The sequence below is a fragment of the Larimichthys crocea genome, chromosome VI (genome assembly GCF_000972845.2).
Source record: "Larimichthys crocea isolate SSNF chromosome VI, L_crocea_2.0, whole genome shotgun sequence".
Taxonomy (NCBI): Eukaryota; Metazoa; Chordata; class Actinopteri; family Sciaenidae; genus Larimichthys; species Larimichthys crocea.
In genome coordinates, this window is record NC_040016.1 from 25612536 (window position 1) to 25629390 (window position 16855).

The 16855-nt window shown below is 48.2% G+C and overlaps 2 protein-coding genes and 1 pseudogene across 4 annotated transcripts; 1 reads left to right on the plus strand and 2 right to left on the minus strand.

Annotated features, from left to right (window-relative positions):
- The window catches only part of LOC113745902 (small nuclear ribonucleoprotein-associated protein B'-like), a 5092-nt pseudogene extending 4615 nt beyond the window's left edge, over positions 1-477 (minus strand).
- An 821-nt stretch (positions 478-1298) lies between these two features.
- Positions 1299-4654, minus strand: snrpb (small nuclear ribonucleoprotein polypeptides B and B1). The gene is made up of 7 exons (XM_010748510.3): positions 4487-4654; positions 2435-2586; positions 2249-2360; positions 2015-2167; positions 1807-1936; positions 1570-1695; positions 1299-1420 (listed from the first exon to the last, which is right to left on the minus strand). Exons 1-7 carry the CDS (start codon positions 4487-4489, stop codon positions 1380-1382), a joined length of 717 nt encoding a protein of 238 aa, XP_010746812.1. The 5' UTR covers positions 4490-4654; the 3' UTR covers positions 1299-1379.
- A 4345-nt stretch (positions 4655-8999) lies between these two features.
- LOC104933131 (E3 ubiquitin-protein ligase RNF182) lies at positions 9000-15862 on the plus strand. 3 transcript variants are annotated; one of them, XM_027278958.1, is made up of 10 exons: positions 9000-9065; positions 11694-11814; positions 11929-12013; positions 12290-12345; positions 12479-12604; positions 12757-12910; positions 13648-13715; positions 14681-14798; positions 15344-15567; positions 15649-15862. In XM_027278958.1, exons 5-10 carry the CDS (start codon positions 12557-12559, stop codon positions 15829-15831), a joined length of 795 nt encoding a protein of 264 aa, XP_027134759.1. In that variant the 5' UTR covers positions 9000-9065; positions 11694-11814; positions 11929-12013; positions 12290-12345; positions 12479-12556; the 3' UTR covers positions 15832-15862. The 3 variants fall into 3 exon arrangements, with proteins under 3 accessions (XP_027134759.1, XP_019120763.1, XP_019120764.1); XM_019265218.2 differs by lacking the exon at positions 9000-9065 and having other exon boundaries at positions 11432-11814; XM_019265219.2 differs by lacking the exons at positions 9000-9065; positions 11929-12013 and having other exon boundaries at positions 11432-11814.
- The last annotated feature ends 993 nt before the right edge of the window (positions 15863-16855 follow it).

Here is a 16855-nt window from a genome sequence, read left to right on the forward strand (position 1 = left end):
CATGATTAGGACTGTCCTGCCTTGGCTTAGCCACTCTGGGTGGGTCCCATCCCTGAGCAGCTGGTTCATCTGTGCTGCTAGGCGCTCATGGAGTGCAGTTAGCTTTTTCAGCCAGTATATAGATATATATATATAGATAGATATAGATATAGATATATATAGATATATATTTCTCTTTTGTTGGTTTTTGTTTCTTCACTGTAACTCTGTGGAGTCCTTCTCTCTCTAACGAGGATGTTTATAGAGTTTTTGTCGTGTTTTTTCTCCGTGTTTTTTTTTAAAATGCTGCTTCCACGTGGACACGCTGCCTTTGTTTACTCCGGGGAACAGCTGATCACTAATGTCGGCCGGCATAGAAGAAGAGCAGCCCAGCTGAACTCTGGAGGAAAACACACTGAGGATGCAGAGGAGGGTCGGGACGGGCTTGTAGAGGGGACAGGGTCTGGGCCGTGTCTCCCCTCTGTTGTTATGGGACATGTGCGGTCTCTTAGGTCAAATGGACGAGCTCATGGCGCTAACGCGGAGCCACGCAGAGTATGAATGCAGTCTGATGTCTTCACAGAGACATGGCTGCACAGGGACACTACACAGCAGAACATCTCTGTTGATGGCTACACACTGTCCGGGCCGACCGGGATTGAACCTGTCACATCACAACCAAAGAACAGCTCTGTAGCCCGGATGTTGACCGTCCATACTGTCTGCTGAGAGATCCCGCATCGTCCTGTCATCCCTCTGCAAACCAACATCTGCCTGCAGCACCACACACACCATCGTCTTCACCCCTTCTGTAATCTGACACGAGTTGTTGTTGCACATTATTTAACTGTAAATTTGATCTTTTATATACCCTTATGTATGCACACGACACATTTCACATATTACTATACTTTTAAACACTGTTATTACTATACACTATTAATAACACGTCAGTACTATTACTATCATCTTGCCTCTGCACCTTTTCTACCGGTTTGTTTTTTTTAAGTGTCCTTGTCTCATTCTGTGTTTTGTTTTTTCTACCTCAGTATTTCATTCTATTGTATTTTTATTGTATTCAAATATACCGGACTGCTATGACGACCTGATTTCCCTTCAGGGATGAATAAAGTCATCCATCTATACTGCAACACTCTGTGGCAACCTGGACGTAGTCTCCATGACGTCCCCGCAGACTAAAACCTGGACGTAGTCTCTGTGATATGAACACGTCACTAGAAACAGGCAGCAGTAATGTAATTGGTCATTGCTGATCACATGATCATTACATGCAGGGTTACCAAGGAAACACAGCTGAGAACCATCCTGAGGAAACTTTATTTAAAAAAAATGAAAAAAAAAAATCTGTACAACAGGTGATCTGAGGGGGTGTGGCCTCTTCAAGGGCGGGGTGGCGGCCTCATCCCAGGAGGGGGCGGTCCTGAAACAGGTCACATGGTCAGTTTACTTTACATTACATGTTCAGTTATCTCACATGTCAGACTAACACCATGAGCCAAGGTCACAGCCAATCAGGTCAGCATCATTCATGACATCATGAACAAAACCGTCTCCATGGTAACAGCTCACCTCTCATGCCAGGGGGCGGTGGCCTCATGCCTGGGGGGGGCATACCCATCGGAGCACCGCGACCAGGAGGCATCCCCATTGGAGGACCCATCGGGGGCCGCATGCCGGGAGGCGGGCCCATCATACCTATGAGGGGAGGAGCCATGAAACAACTAATCAGCATGCAGGAGGAGCTAACGGGTCAGCATTATGACAGATGACCACATGCGTGACTACAGGCGAGTTTGGGAAAGTCACCTGGAGGTGGGGCTCCTCGACCCATTGGGGGCGGGGCTCCTCGTCCGGGTGGATACTGTGTGGGAGCGCCAGCAATGCTCGCTCCTGCTGCCGCGGCGGCAACTGTCCCTCTGCCCTGTGGGGTCATCACCTGGAAGTAAACAAGAAGCCGTTACCACCTGAGAGCGCATGCCACACCGAGACACGCTGCAGCTGTCATCATGGTTACCTGCTGCGAAGGGCCACCCACTCCTCTGACTGGCCCGGCGAGCCCAGCCGGAGCCTGAGGCATCGGAGCACCGGCCGGGACGCCGCGACCCGCCGCACGCCCCACACCTGGACCGCCAGCCACACCTGCCAACGGGACGCGAGCAATACCTGTCTGTGAGGGAGAGAGAGGGGGGGGGTTAACACTGATGACATCACCACAGCTCCGCTCCCATTGGCTGAATGCTTCACTCACATCTTTAGGGGGTGGGCCCTCCACCGTCATGGACACCAGGTTCTCCCCCCGCAGCAGAACCAGACCCAGAACCCGCTTCTCCTCCCGCTCTGGCTGCTTCGAGTTCTTCGGCCTGAGGACAACACACAGGTTACCCAGCATGCACCAGCACGCCACGCTCACTACCCAGCATGCCCCTGGACCTACTTGATCTTCCTGAACTCGTCGCAGTCACACAGGATCAGGTTCATGTGTTTGTCGAAGGCCTTGAAGGTCCCGATGAAGATGCGCCCGTCCTGCAGGATGCACCTCATCCTGAAGTCGATGTGCTGCAGCATCTTGCTGCTCTTTCCCACCGTCTGAGGACCAATCAGAGGCAGCGTTACTGTGACATCACCATGACTTCATCAAGGTGTAAACGGGTCATCTGATTAATTCCTGACTTTAAAACTTTTACATTAAAGTGACCAGACCAAACTTTATTTAAATCTTCAACACTCAATATATAGAGCTATTTTTGTCTCAAAAATAACCGTAAACGCACAGAGAGTGATCTACAAATGTTCCTTGATTTGCACACGTGTTTTGCTATCCACAAATACAAGTGTCTAATTCGTAACTTGTATTTTGGTTTTTACAAATATACGTGTATTTGTAGAATATATTTCCTATTTGTAAAAACAAAAAAGCCATTTGTGAAACTGAAAATTCTGTTTGTGAAGCGTGATTCTGCATTTGTGGATCACCATTCTCACAAACGCATCTCTTTCCTCAGTTAAGCTTTTTTGAGACATTCCTGCCGAGATCCGCAAAGATCCACAAACAAATATTCGGGATTCACAAATGGCCGCCCTCCTCACCACTAGGTGGCAGCGTTGTTCTGTGTACATTGAACGTTATATTTATTCAGCTTTCTGGCCGTAAAAACAACATTTCAAGATATATCTGGCATTGTCTGAGGACATTTCTAGCGAGAAATGTGCGTTTTACTCTCTAAATCTATGTTGAATGAAAGCAAATCGTGTTTTATTAGTCCTCTAGCGATAATTTATCGTCATGGTTACCATAGTGTAGCAGCTAAATGCTTTCCGGAGCATGGATCTATTACATCCATGTTCTGAGTCTAAATCCTTGAGGCCGATCGACCGTGATGAGTTCTGTATTTACCTGCTACACTATGCAGCCTAACCCTGTTACATCCAGAACATGGACGGAGGAGTCTGCCGCCGTTGTTATGGTAACCATGATGATAAATTATCACTAGAAGACAAATAAAACACAATTTGCTTTCATTCAGCATAGATTTAGAAAGTAAAACATTTACACTAAAACTTTTCTCGCTAGAAATGTCCTCAGACAATGCCAGATATATCTTGAAATGTTGTTTTTACGGCCAGAAAGCTGAATAAATATAACGTTCAATGTACACAGAGAACAACGCTGCCACCTAGCGGTGAGGAGGGCGGCCATTTGTGAATCCCGAATATTTGTTTGTGGATCTGTTGGATCTTTGCGTAACTGAGGAAAGAGATGCAGAATCACGCTTCACAAACAGAATTTTCAGTTTTACACATGGATTTTTTGTTTTTACAAATGTGAAATTATTTTACAAATACACGTATATTTCTAAAATACAAGTTATAAATTAGAAATTTGTATTTGTGGATAGCAAAACACGTGTGCAAATCAAGGAACATTTGTAGATCACTCTCTGTGCTCTGCTCCATAACAATAAAGTTCCTGACTTCAAACTTCACGTTTCTTCTGTTTCCAGTCTAGTTAGCCTCATTAGCTTCGTTAGCCGTGTTTAGCACCGCGTACCGACAGCCTGGTCCCGGTACCGACAGCCTGGTCCCGGTACCGACAGCCTGGTCCCGGTACCGACGTCCTGCTCGGTGTGAACGTTAATCCGGTAACGGCTTTGAAAGAGGCGGGAAACTTAACTCAGGACACCAAGGTAACCATAACACCGGGCAACTAACGGCTAACAGGCCCGGCGGCCTGTCCGGTACCGGCTGGTTATTCTGGATCCACAGACCCGTTTCCGAACCGAGCCTGTACCGGCCGCTTGTACCGGCCGCCTGTGCCGGCCGCCTGCAGCCCGGCCGCCTGCAGCCCGGGAGCCGGTTACGTGGCTCTTTGTTCCGCAGACCGGCTCCGTTCACTCGCCGCCATCACTCAAACTTACCGGACACCGACACTAATTCAACGACCAACACGGCGGGAAACCCGTGAACTATACTCCCGGTACACACTCACCATGTCTGCGGTTCTGATGGTTCCGATTCGCGCCGGATTCACCGAACAAACCCAAAAAATTGACCTGCGGAGTTCCCGCCAGGCCCGTCTTTATCACCAATTCACAGGAAGTGACGACAGGAGCGGCGGTGCCGCAGCAGGACTGTTCCTCCCCGGACAACACGAACAGTTCCGCCCAAATGGCAATTGCAGCGGAAGTTGCATCAACAAGCCTGAGGTTCCGGTCCAATGAAGGTTCCTACTGAAGTATTAACGTGTCATGATGCTTGTTAAACTGCATGTCTATACCTGTATGAACAATTTAGAGCTCAGTGAACCGGAGGCACATTCAGCGTGTGTTTGCACACCTGGCCAATAAAGCGATTCTGATTCTGATGATGAGAGCTGTTTGAATCGTCCTTCAATGCTTCCTTTGTCATCTCCTTTAGCAGAGGACAGAGGAGCATCCTTTAGGAAAGGAGAGGAGGTTCCTTAAATGGACGCAGCGTTCAGTCATTAAACATCAGTGTGTTTAAACAGTGTGACAGTCTGCAGCAGAGAGTGTGTGAACATGAACATATGTGTTGACATGATGTCACACTGATCATTGTGCGTGTTGTGTTGTTGCCTGTGTTCTCTGCGTTCACACTGTTTGGAACTGTGCCATCCAGCGTCCTGCAGATCCTCATGAAGTTCCCGTTGCTGATTCCTAGAGATCTTTGCCATAACTTGCTAATATGTTTGTGTGTGAGTGGACAGGAAGGTGAGCGAGCATAGCAGCTAACAAACACTTCATCTGCTTCTGTGACAGCTGGACAGCTGATGACGTCACATTTCTGACCGGGTTGTCCACGTTTATATTTCTGTTTATAATAAACATGGTTAGGGAGAAAGATCTCAGATGAGCGTTTTATAGTCCAACTTCTGGATTTCTGGAGTTTTACTACAGATGACGTCAACAACATTCACCGTTGCATAATGACTTCTCCAGCCACCTCACCATCCTCATCCTCCTGGACCTCACTGCAGCTTTTGACACCATCAACCAGGGACGGACTGGAAATCTGGCATACCGTGCATTTGCCCGGGGTTGTTGTGGGCTGCTCTGGTCCAAAATGCCAGGGCCGATTTTTTGGTCCAAAATGCCAGGGCCGATTTTTTGTCCCAGTCCGCCCATGCCGTCAACCACACCATTCTTCTCTTCCGCCTTGAATCCTCCCTCAGCATCACTGGCACTGCCCTCTCCTGGCTCCAGTCATATCTCACAAACAGACAACAATTCATCCATATCAACAACTGAGGGTCTCTGGCCTTTGGTTGGGTCTATGGTCTCTGGTCAGGCCTCTGGTCGGGTCTCTGGTGGGGTCTCTGGCTTTTGGTTGGGTCTCTGGTTCTCTGGTGGGGTCTCTGGTCTCTGGTTGGGTCTCTGGTCATGGCTCTGGTGGGGTCTCTGGTTCTCTGGTGGGGTCTCTGGTTCTCTGGTCGGGTCTCTGGTCGGGTACTACTGTCATTATTGCTGCCATATCTCCACAGTTCACAGTTTATAGTTAGTTGATGATTTGCTGCTGCTGAGCATCTGTGTCTCTCTGTCTCTATCACAGGTTCCACTGCTACTGTAATTATTTTATCATTCATTGTAATTCATTGTCATTTTATCAGTCATTGTAATTCATTGTCATTTTATCAGTCATTGTAATTCATTGTCATTTTATCATTCATTGTAATTCATTGTCATTTTATCAGTCATTGTAATTCATTGTCATTTTGTCAATCATTGTAATTCATTGTCATTTTATCATTCATTGTAATTCATTGTCATTTTGTCAATCATTGTAATTCATTGTCATTTTATCAGTCAATTGTAATTGACATGTCATTTATCCATCATTGTATTCAGTCATGTCATTTGATTCATTCATTGTGATTCATGTCATTTTATCATTCATTGTATTCATTGTCATTTTATCAGTCATGTGAATTCATTGTCATTTTACATTCATTGTAATTTCATTGTCATTTGATCTCATTGTAATCATTGTCATTTTATCAGTCATTGTGATTCAGTGTCATTTATCATCATTGTAAGTCCATTGTCAGTGTTATATTCATTAATCAGGTCATTTTATCAGTATGTAATTCATTGTCATTTAATCAGTCATTGTAATTCATTCATTTTCAATCATTGTAATTCATGTCATGTTATCATTCATTGTCATTCTTTCGATTCATTGTAATTCATTGTCATTTTATCAGTCATTGGTATTCATTGTCATTTTATCAGCATTGTAATTCATTGTCATTTTTAATCATTGTAATTCATTGTCATTTTATCAGTCATTGAATTCAGTTCATTGCAGTCATTGTTCAGTGTCATTTTTCAGTCATTGTATTTCAATTGTAATCATTTTATCATCATTGTAATTGTACAATATGTTGGTGTTTTTGTTCTGTACAGTGGACATCTATTGCACTCTGTCGTCCTGGAGAGGGATCCCTCCTCTGTGGCTCTTCCTGAGGTTTCTTCCACCTTTTTTTCCCGTTAAAGGTTTTTTGTGGCAAGTTTTTCTCACTGGAACCGAGGGTCTAAGGACATAGGGTGTCACTCCCGTACAGTTGTAAAGCCTCATAGGAAATGGACTTTGAGACGATTGGGCTGTACAAATGAAAATCTGATTGATTTGATGTTGTATTTGATTTGGTCTCTGGCTCTCTGGTCGGGTTCTGTGGTTCTCTGTGCTCGTGGTCTTGTCGCTCTGCTCTGGGGTCGGGTCGTCGGGTCCTCTCTCGTGTCGGGTCTCTGGCCTCTGGTCGGGTCTGTGGTCCTGGTCGGTCTCTGGCTCTCGCATTGGTCGGGTCTCCTGGGCGCTCTGGTTGTTTTTTCGTGGGTGGTTCCTCTGGCGGGTCTCTGGGGTTTCTCGGGCGTCTTTGCGACTGGGTCGGGTCTTGGGTTCTTGTTGAGTCGGGTCTGTGGTTCTTGTCTTGGTCTCTGGTCGGGTCTCTGGTTCCTCTGGTGGGTTCATCTGGCTCGCTGGTGGGTCTCTGCTTCTCGGGGGGTTCTCTGGTCTGGGCTCTCTGGTCGGGTCTGTGGTTCTCTGGTCGGGTCTGTGGCTCTCTGGTCGGGTCTGGTCTCTGGCGTCTCTGTTCTCTGGTGGGGTCCTTGCTCTATTCTCGTGGGGTCGGGTCCTGGTCTCGGGGTCGTCTGTGGTTCTCTGGTCGGGTCTCTGGTTCTCTGGTCGGGTCTCTGGTTCTCTGGTCGGGTCTGTGGCTCTCTGGTCGGGTCTCTGGCTCTCTGGTCGGGGGTCTCTGGTGTTCTGTGGTTCCGCGGGGTCCTGCTGGTCTCCTGTCGGTCTTGGGTGCTCTCTTGTGCGGGCTCTGGCTCGTCTGGTGGCGGTCGGTCTCTGGTGTCTCTCTGGCGTGGGTCTCTGGCTCTCTGGTCGATCTGTGGCTCTCCTCGGTCGGGTCTGGTGGCTTCTGGTCGGGTCTGGTGCTTCTCTGGGTCGGGTCTGTGTGCTTTCTCTGGTCGTCTGGTCTCTGGTCGTCTGGTGGCTGTCGGTCGGTTTCTCTGGTCGGGTCTCTGCTCTGTCTTCTGTGTTTCTGGTGGGTCTTGGTTCTCTGGTCGGGTCTGTGGTTCTCTGGTCGGGTCTGTGGCTCTCTGGTCCGGTCTCTGGCTCTCTGGTCGGGTCTGTGGTTCTCTGGTCGGGTCCTCTGGCTCGTCTGGTCCGGGTTCTCTGGTGCTCTCTGGTCGTCTGTGGTTTCTCTGGTCGGGTGCTCGTCGGTGGTCTTCTCTGGTCGGGTCTGGTGTCTCTGTCGGTCTTCATTGTCTCTGGGTCGGTCTCTGGTTCTCTGGTCTGGCGGGTCTTGTCTCTGCTGGTCTTGGGTCTCTTGTCGGTCGTCTCTGGGTCTGGGTCTCTGGTCGGGCTCTGGCTCTGGTCGGTGGGTCTCGCGGTCTGTTTCTCTGGTCGGGTCTGTGGTGGCTTCTCTCTCTGGTGGGGTCTCTGGCTCCTCTGGTCTGTCTGTGGCTCTCTGGGTCGGGTCTGTTGGTCTCTCTGGTCGGGGTCTGTGGCCCGGTGGTCGGTTCTCTGGTCGGTTCTCTCTGGCTCTCTGTGTTCTGGTGCTGTGGTTCTCGCTGGTCTGGGTCTCTGGCTCTCTGGTCTGGGTTCTCTGGCTCTTCTCGGCGGGTCCTGGTGGGTCCTGGTCGGGTCTGCGGTTTCGTGGTCGGTTCTGTGCTCTCTGGTCGGTCTGTGTTTGCTGGTCGGGTCTCTGGTCTCCTGGTCGGGTCTGGTGTTCTCTGGTCGGTTCTGTGGTTCTCTGGTCGGGCTGTGGCCGTCGGCGTGGTGGCATTCTCGGGTCGGGCGGGTCGGGGTCTGTGGTCTCTGTCGGGTCTGGGTCCAAGCGGTTCAGCTGTTCATCATCTCCTCAATCTCCATTCCCCGTTATCGCTGCGGGCCGGTTGCCATGTAACCCGTGACCTGCGCACGGCCGCCGCCTGCATGGAGCAGCAGAGGGTGAAGGAGTCGGTAGTCAACCGACCCGAACGAGCTCGGTCAACGGCCACAATAGCCACCGACAGACCGGAGACAGACCGACAGACACACCGCAGGTTAGCCCGTTACTCTTAGCTTTGACTCTGTTAGCTGCTGTCAGAGGGAGAGGCGCGCGCACCGCGGACTATTAATGAGACGGACGCACGGTCAAGACCGATACCGCAGTGTGGCTTCAAGCTGAGAGACAGAGACATCAAGAGAGACCACCGAGACCAGAGGAGATAGAAAGACCAGAGAGACCGAGAGACATCAGAGAGCATCAGAGAGATCAGAGAGATCAGAGAGATCAAAGAAACCAAGAGACTATGAGCATCAGAGAGACCAGAGACATCAAGAATCAAAGAAACCAGAGATACTAGAGACATCAGAGAGACCAGAGAGACCCAGAGAGACCAGAGAGACCATAGACCAGAGCCATCAATAGATCAAGAAACCAGAGAGACTAGAGAAACCACCGAGACCAGAGAGACTAGAAGAGACCAGAGAGACCAGAGAGACGAAATACCAGAAGACGAAGACAGAGACATCGAGAGAACAGAGAGATCAAGAGAACCAGAGAGACTAGAGACTCGAGAGACCAGAGAATCAAGAGATAACAGAAAACCAGAGAGACTAGAGACATCAGAGAGACAAGAGATCAGAGAGACCAGAGACCAGAGACCAGAGACATCAGAGAGACCAGAGAGATCCAGAGAGATCAGAGAGACCAAAGACCGAAACATCAGAAGACCAGAGAACAGCAGAGAGATCAAGAGATGACCAGAGGATAAGATACCAGAAGAAGACTCAAGATACATAGATACCAAAGAGACGATGAGAATCAGAGAGTGCAAGACCAGAAGACTAAGAGTAGCCCATAGAGACCAGAGCATCAAGACCAAAGACACAAGAATCACAGCGAGAGCAGAGATACCAGATCAGAGATCAAAGAACCAGAAGACTAAGAGACCAAGAGACGATCAGATAGATCCAAATCAAAGAACAAATAGCTAGAAGACATAAGACCATAGAGAATCAAGAGACAGAGATAACCTAGATCAGAGACCAGAGATTCAGAGACCAAGACGACCAGATACAACAGCGAACCTAGAGAGATCAGACGACATCAGAGAATCATATGAGACCAGATGACAGAGATCAAAGAGACCAAAGATAAATCAAGAGACCAGAGAGACTAGAGACATCAGAGAGACCAGAGACATCAGAGAGACCAGAGACATCAGAGAGACCAGAGAGACTAGAGAGACCAGAGACATCAGCGAGACCAGAGAGATCAAAGAGACTAGAGACCAGAGAGATCAGAGAGACCAGAGAGACTAGAGACATCAGAGAGACCAGAGACATCAGAGAGACTAGAGAGATCAGAGAGACCAGAGAGACTAGAGAGACCAGAGAGACTAGAGACATCAGAGAGACCAGAGAGACTAGAGAGATCAGAGAGACCAGAGACATCAGAGAGACCAGAGAGACTAGAAAGATCAGAGAGACCAGAGACATCAGAGAGACCAGAGAGACTAGAGAGACCAGAGACAACAGAGAGACCAGAGACATCAGAGAGACCAGAGACATCAGCGAGACCAGAGAGACTAGAGAGATCAGAGAGACTAGAAAGATCAGAGAGACCAGAGAGACCAGAGAGACTAGAGAGACCAGAGACATCAGCGAGACCAGAGAGACTAGAGAGATCAGAGAGACCAGAGACATCAGAGAGACCAGAGAGACTAAAGAGATCAGAGAGACCAGAGACATCAGAGAGACCAAAGAGACTAGAGTGATCAGAGAGACCAGAGACATCAGAGAGACCAGAGAGAACAGAGACTAGAGAGATCATAGAGACCAGAGACATCAGAGAGACCAGAGACAACAGAGATACCAGAGACACCAGAGAGATCAAAGAGACCAGAGAGATCAGAGAGACCAGTGAGATCAGAGAGACTAGGGAGATCAAAGAGACCAGAGACACCAGAAAGACCAGAGAGATCAAAGAGACCAGAGACACCAGAGACCAGAGAGATCAAAGAAACCAGAGGGACTAGGGAGATCAAAGAGACCAGAGACAACAGAGAGACCAGAGACACCAGAGAGATCAAAGAGACCAGAGAGATCAGAGAGACCAGAGAGACTAGAGAGACCAGAGAAACCAGAGAGATCAGAGAGACCAGAGAGACCAGACTGACCAGAGAGATCAGAGAGACCAGAGAGACCAGAGAGACCAGAAAGACCAGAAAGACCAGAGAGATCAAAGAGACCAGAGACACCAGAGACCAGAGAGATCAAAGAAACCAGAGAGACTAGGGAGATCAAAGAGCCCAGAGACAACAGAGAGACCAGAGACACCAGAGAGATCAAAGAGACCAGAGAGATCAGAGACACCAGAGAGATCAGAGAGACCCGAGAGATCAGAGAGACCAGAGAGATCAGAGAGACCAGAGAGACTAGAGAGACCAGAGAGACCAGAGATACCAGAGAGACCAGAGAGATCAGAGAGATCAGAGAGATCAGATAGACCAGATAGATCAGTCTCACAGTAGTCCTTCAACCAACACAGCAACTACAGCAACAGCTATCAAAGCTACAGCAACTAATTTAACCCTGTTTACCAGTCACAATGTTGCTTCAACGTGAGGAGACAAGAGCAACTATGAACAGACTGTTGCTGTTTAAACATCTCTGTGTTGCTTCAGTGTGAGACAACAGCAACGCAACCTTCAACTACATCTACAGCAACTACAGACCTCCATCAACTACATCTACAGCAACTACAGACCTCCATCAACTACATCTACAGCAACTACAGACCAGCAGGTGAGCGGCAACATCACTGTGACAGCCAGCGAAGATGACATGTTGACTGACTATATAATGATGGACTTCCTGTGAACTTGAGTTGAGTTGAGCTTTTATTTGTCATTGCAACAGTACAAGTACAGTACAACAAAATTGTAACTTCCTGTGAACTTCCTGTGGACTTCCTGTGGACAGCCAATCAAAACTGAGTCTGACGGTCAGTTATAAACTTGTCTCTCTGTTCAGAATCAGCTGATCACTGCGATCAAATGTGACTCATCTGATTGGCTGATATCCGGGGCAGAGAGAAAGCTGTTACCATGGCAACGCCAGCATCCCCAGTGTCCCGTTACATAACAGCTGCTGCAGTCTATACATACTGTGTGTGTGTGTCTGTGTGTGTTATGTCTTTAAAATATGTCTATAAAAGTATTCATTTATATTTATATAATCAGTCCTCTCCTGTCTCTCTCTCTGACCTGTCTGTCTGTAGGTGTCCTGATGGATGTCCTCTCAGACTATCAAACTGATCAGCTGATCTGGTTTCAGGTAATTCTGAATTTTTATATCCTAAGACTTTAAGAAAAGACCAGTACAGAGACCAGTCCTTTAAGACTTTAAGACTAGTACAGAGACCAGTCCTTTAAGACTCTGACTGTGGGCTGATTTTATGTTCACTCAGGTGACACCTTCAGGTTGAGTTCAACTCTGCCCACACAGCCCCGCCCTCCTGGATCAGGTGAAGACCACAGCCAACAAGATGAGCCAGTTAAAAGAGGCGGAGCCTAGTCGGGAGATGGAAGGAAAGGTGAGATTTCCCATGAGGCCTCACTGCAGCGTCTCCGCGGATATCACAGGGTCTTGCTGTGACATCACACTGATGTGTCTATGGAACAGCCTTCCCACATGGTCAGGTTTCCCATCATGCTGTCTTATGTTAACCTTTTAATGCTGGTTCAGGTGCAGACCTGGGCTCAGTCTCTGGTTTACACTGTGGAGGAACTCGAGTGTAAAATCTGCTACAGCCGTTATGACACACGCAGCCGCAAACCCAAAGTGCTAAGCTGTCTGCACCGAGTCTGCGCCAAGTGTCTGAAGAAGATGGTCGACATGGGTGAGTTTACCTGGGACAGGTAACACAACACTCAAAAAATGTTACGTCACTTATTTATTTCAGTTGCATAGCAAATTTCCATCTATTTGAATTACATAGTTTTAATATAAATGAATTCAATTCAATTTTATTTATATAGAAATATCATTTTTCAAACAAAGCAGATCAGACTGACTCTATAATAATATTTACAACAATTCCACCATGAGCAAGGTGCCCCCCCCAACCCCCCTCTCGCTCTCTACCCTTCTCTATATATATCTGCCTCCCCCCTTTCTCTATCTGTCCCCTCTCTCTCTCTCTCTTGGGTCTGTTAGAGGTTTCTGCCTGTTAAAGAAGTTTTTCTTGCTCATGTTGAACTGTTGCTCTCTGTAATAATATTATACAGAGTACGGGCAGACCTGCTCTGTATGGAAAGTGTTATGAGATAACTGAAGTTATGATCTGGAGCTGTAATAAAACTGAACAGAATTGAAATTTAGTTTATTAGTAGTATTACATACATTTTATTACTGGCTTCACATTAAGTTTATTAGTTCAGTTATATTAAAACTATGTAATTCAAATGGATGGAAATTTTCTATGCAATGGAAATAAATAAGTAGCCTAAAACTTGACCCAAGACTTGACCTAGACTTGACCAAGACTTGACCCAAGACTTGACCAAGACTTGATGTAGACTTGAATCACATCACAGTTGACCCATCTGACATGTGACTCTCCTGATTGGTTTTCAGGAGAGTCTTCGCCCTCTGTCATCAGCTGTCCTTTCTGTCGCCACGAGACCCACGTTCCTGACGAGGAGGTGAGACTTTATTTTGTGGTAATGTGGGAGGCCAAGGTGACTGGGGCGGGCATTGTGCAGAAGAACCAGACCAAACCAAAAACCAAACTAAATTGGAATAGTTTCTGAACTTGAAGATGAAGGTCTTGAAGAGCTGACTGGATTCATGGTTTGGGTTCACTTTAAGTAGAACACTTATCACCGTGGTGAAATCTGAGAAACAAAACAAAGCAGAACAGCAGGCATGATAGTGACGGCATGACAGGGTGATGGCGTGGATGGAAGCGAAGGGTAGAAGAGTTGAAATCAGAGCAATCGAGGAAACCAAAAATAAATAACAAGTCTGCAGATTTCAAGATGGCTCAATGATGAAGATGTGAAGTTATCTGAGGATGGTCAGATGCCAGGCTTGGGTTTCTGATCAGGGGTTTAGAGAAGAAGCTAAAGCTGCCAAGGTAAACTTGATGGAAGGTTATGTTGTACGGGTCATTGATGATGGAAGGTTATGTTGTTGTTATGTTGACCTCGCTGGTCGTCGCGGACCTCTCTGGTTTTCAGGGACCTCACTAGTCGTCGTGGACCTCGCTGGTTGTCATGGACCTCTCTGGTCTTCAGGAGCCTCAGTGGCCAACACTGTGGGACTAGACTAGTCGGGACAATAGCAGAGGCTTGAATTTTCCCCGAGGCGGTGGATGGGCTGTCTTTGAATCATCTGTTCTTCTTCTGAAGACAGAGGTGAGCTGAGAGACAAAACAGAGTCATTAGTTGGAGTGAGCATGAACCAGGCGGGACCATGGGAGGTGGTCCTGATGTCACCGTCATGGAGACAAGATGTGGTCTCACTTTCCTGAGGCAATGTGGTGTGGTCAAGTTTCTGATAAAGAGACAGGCTTAAGGTGGAAGAGAGGGGACAGGAAGTGACACAGTTAAAGTAGAGGAGGGTTTACAGGAAGTGACATGGTAAAACTGTCCTCATCTCTCTTCAGGTGTGGTTGATGGAGGACGACAGACACATCCTGGCTGTTCTGTCATGTCAGGACCGAGTCCGCCGAAGAGAAGGGGGAGGAGGAGGAGAGGTGGTGCTGAACCCAAACAGTCTGACTGGTAAAAAAAAACATGTCTGTCTCTCTCTCTCTCTTACCTGTCTCTCCCTCTCTGACCTGTCTCTGTCTCTGACCTGTCTCTGACCTGTCTCTCCCTCTCTGACCTGTCTCTGTCTCTGACTTGTCTCTCCACCTACCTATCTCTCGCTCTATCCTGTCTCTGTCTCTGACCTGTCTCTCTCTCTCTGACCTGTCCCTCTCGCTCTGACCTGTCTCTGACCTGTCTGTCTCTCTTTCACCTGTCTACCTCTGACCTGTCTCTGACTTGTTTCTGACTCTGACCTGTCTCTCCCTCTCTGACCTGTGTCTGTCTCTGACCTGTCTCTCGCTCTATCCTGTCTCTGTCTCTGACCTGTCTCTCTCTCTCTGACCTGTCCCTCTCGCTCTGACCTGTCTCTGACCTGTCTGTCTCTCTTTGACCTGTCTCCCTCTGACCTGTCTCTGACTTGTCTCTCTCTCTCTGACCTGTCTCTCTCTGACCTGTCTGTCTCTCTCTGACCTATCTCTCGCTCTGACCTGTCTCTCTCTGACTTGTCTCCCTGTCAGGAGGAGGCGTAGACCCGTCCCACCGCTCCTCAGACTGTCTCGTCATCACCATCATGGAGCTCCCTGAGGAGTCTCCGTCCTCGGACTCACTAAGCATGCTTAATGTGGTGGGTCTGTACCGCCCCCCCAGCCTGGACTCGCTGCCCTGCAGCCTGCCGGCCCACAAGTGTCGCGCCTGGACGTCCCGCAGCTTCCCCCGCTGCCTGCTGGGGGCTCTCTGCCTGGTCAGTACGTCCTGAGACAAGTGGGGGCAGGGTTAGGGTTAGGTGGTCTCATGTGGTCTCATGTGGTCTCTCTTTGGACAGGTGTACTTTAGCTCGCTGCCTTTGGGAATCTACCTGCTGATGATTGGTCAGCTGTGGCTGGGCGTGGTTCTGGTCAGTCTGGTTCCGTCCACACTGCTGCTGCTTGTCCTGTATGGCTTCTGTCAGTGTCTGTGCCACGAGGTGATGGAGGCGCTTGCCGCGCGCACGCACACACTGCCATGACGACGGGATGATGAGCCCGCCCCCAAAAGACCAGCACCCCCATGACGCCAGAGCCAATCAGACTAAAGGTCTGGTCGAACTGAGAACAAACTATTTATTTTTTATTAAAGGACCTGATGATGTCAAAGGACACCTGTGGGCCAATCAGAGAAGCTGCTGTCAAATGATCCAATCAGCTTTTACCATGTACTTAGATTAAGCCACACCCACTCCACAGCAGGTTGTGGAGAATGAGTTTCCTGACGGACAGGAAGCCGTGCAGCTTGTGGTTGCTGTTGGTGGACCCAGACCCAGACTGGGAGCTAAGAGCGGCGGGGGGCGCTAAAGAGCCCGGGTCCAAGACCACAAGCTACACAGCTAACTGAGCTAACTACAGCTGTTGCTCAGCATTTGCTAACAGCTAACAGTGAAGATGTTTGGAGCCATCAGAGGAAGAACCGCAAGGCCCGGTCCACAGAACCATAGAACCTGAGTCTGGTCTCATTCATGGTCTGAACTGATGAGTTACTAACACTGTCATACAGCTGAGGCTCTCATTTCATCTGAACTAGCTTAGCACAAAGACTGGGAGCAGAGGGAAACTGTTAGCCTAGCTTAGCACAAAGTCTTTGTGCTAAGCTAGGCTAACACAAGATGACTGAATAAATGTTGCACTGTCTCTTTAAGTTTGATTATTCGCTGATGAGGATCAGGTGACATCTGATGATCAGCTGATGTGTCACTTCCTGTTTGTGAAGTGGGCGGAGCATGTGGATGATTGGCTCCATTTGTTTGTGATAAAACTGTAAACAGGAAGTGATGTGAGCTAATAATAATCAGCTGTTTTAAATATAAACAAATAAATTAATATAAATCAGCTTTGTGATCAAACCGACAGACCAGAGATCTGTCACCTGACACTGACCACCTGAGAACTGACACCTGTGATCACCTGTGCACACCTGTGATCACCTGTCATGAGTCTGAATCTGTTCAATGATCAACACTTACAAACCTCTCTAACGTGATGTCTGTTTTTCCGGGA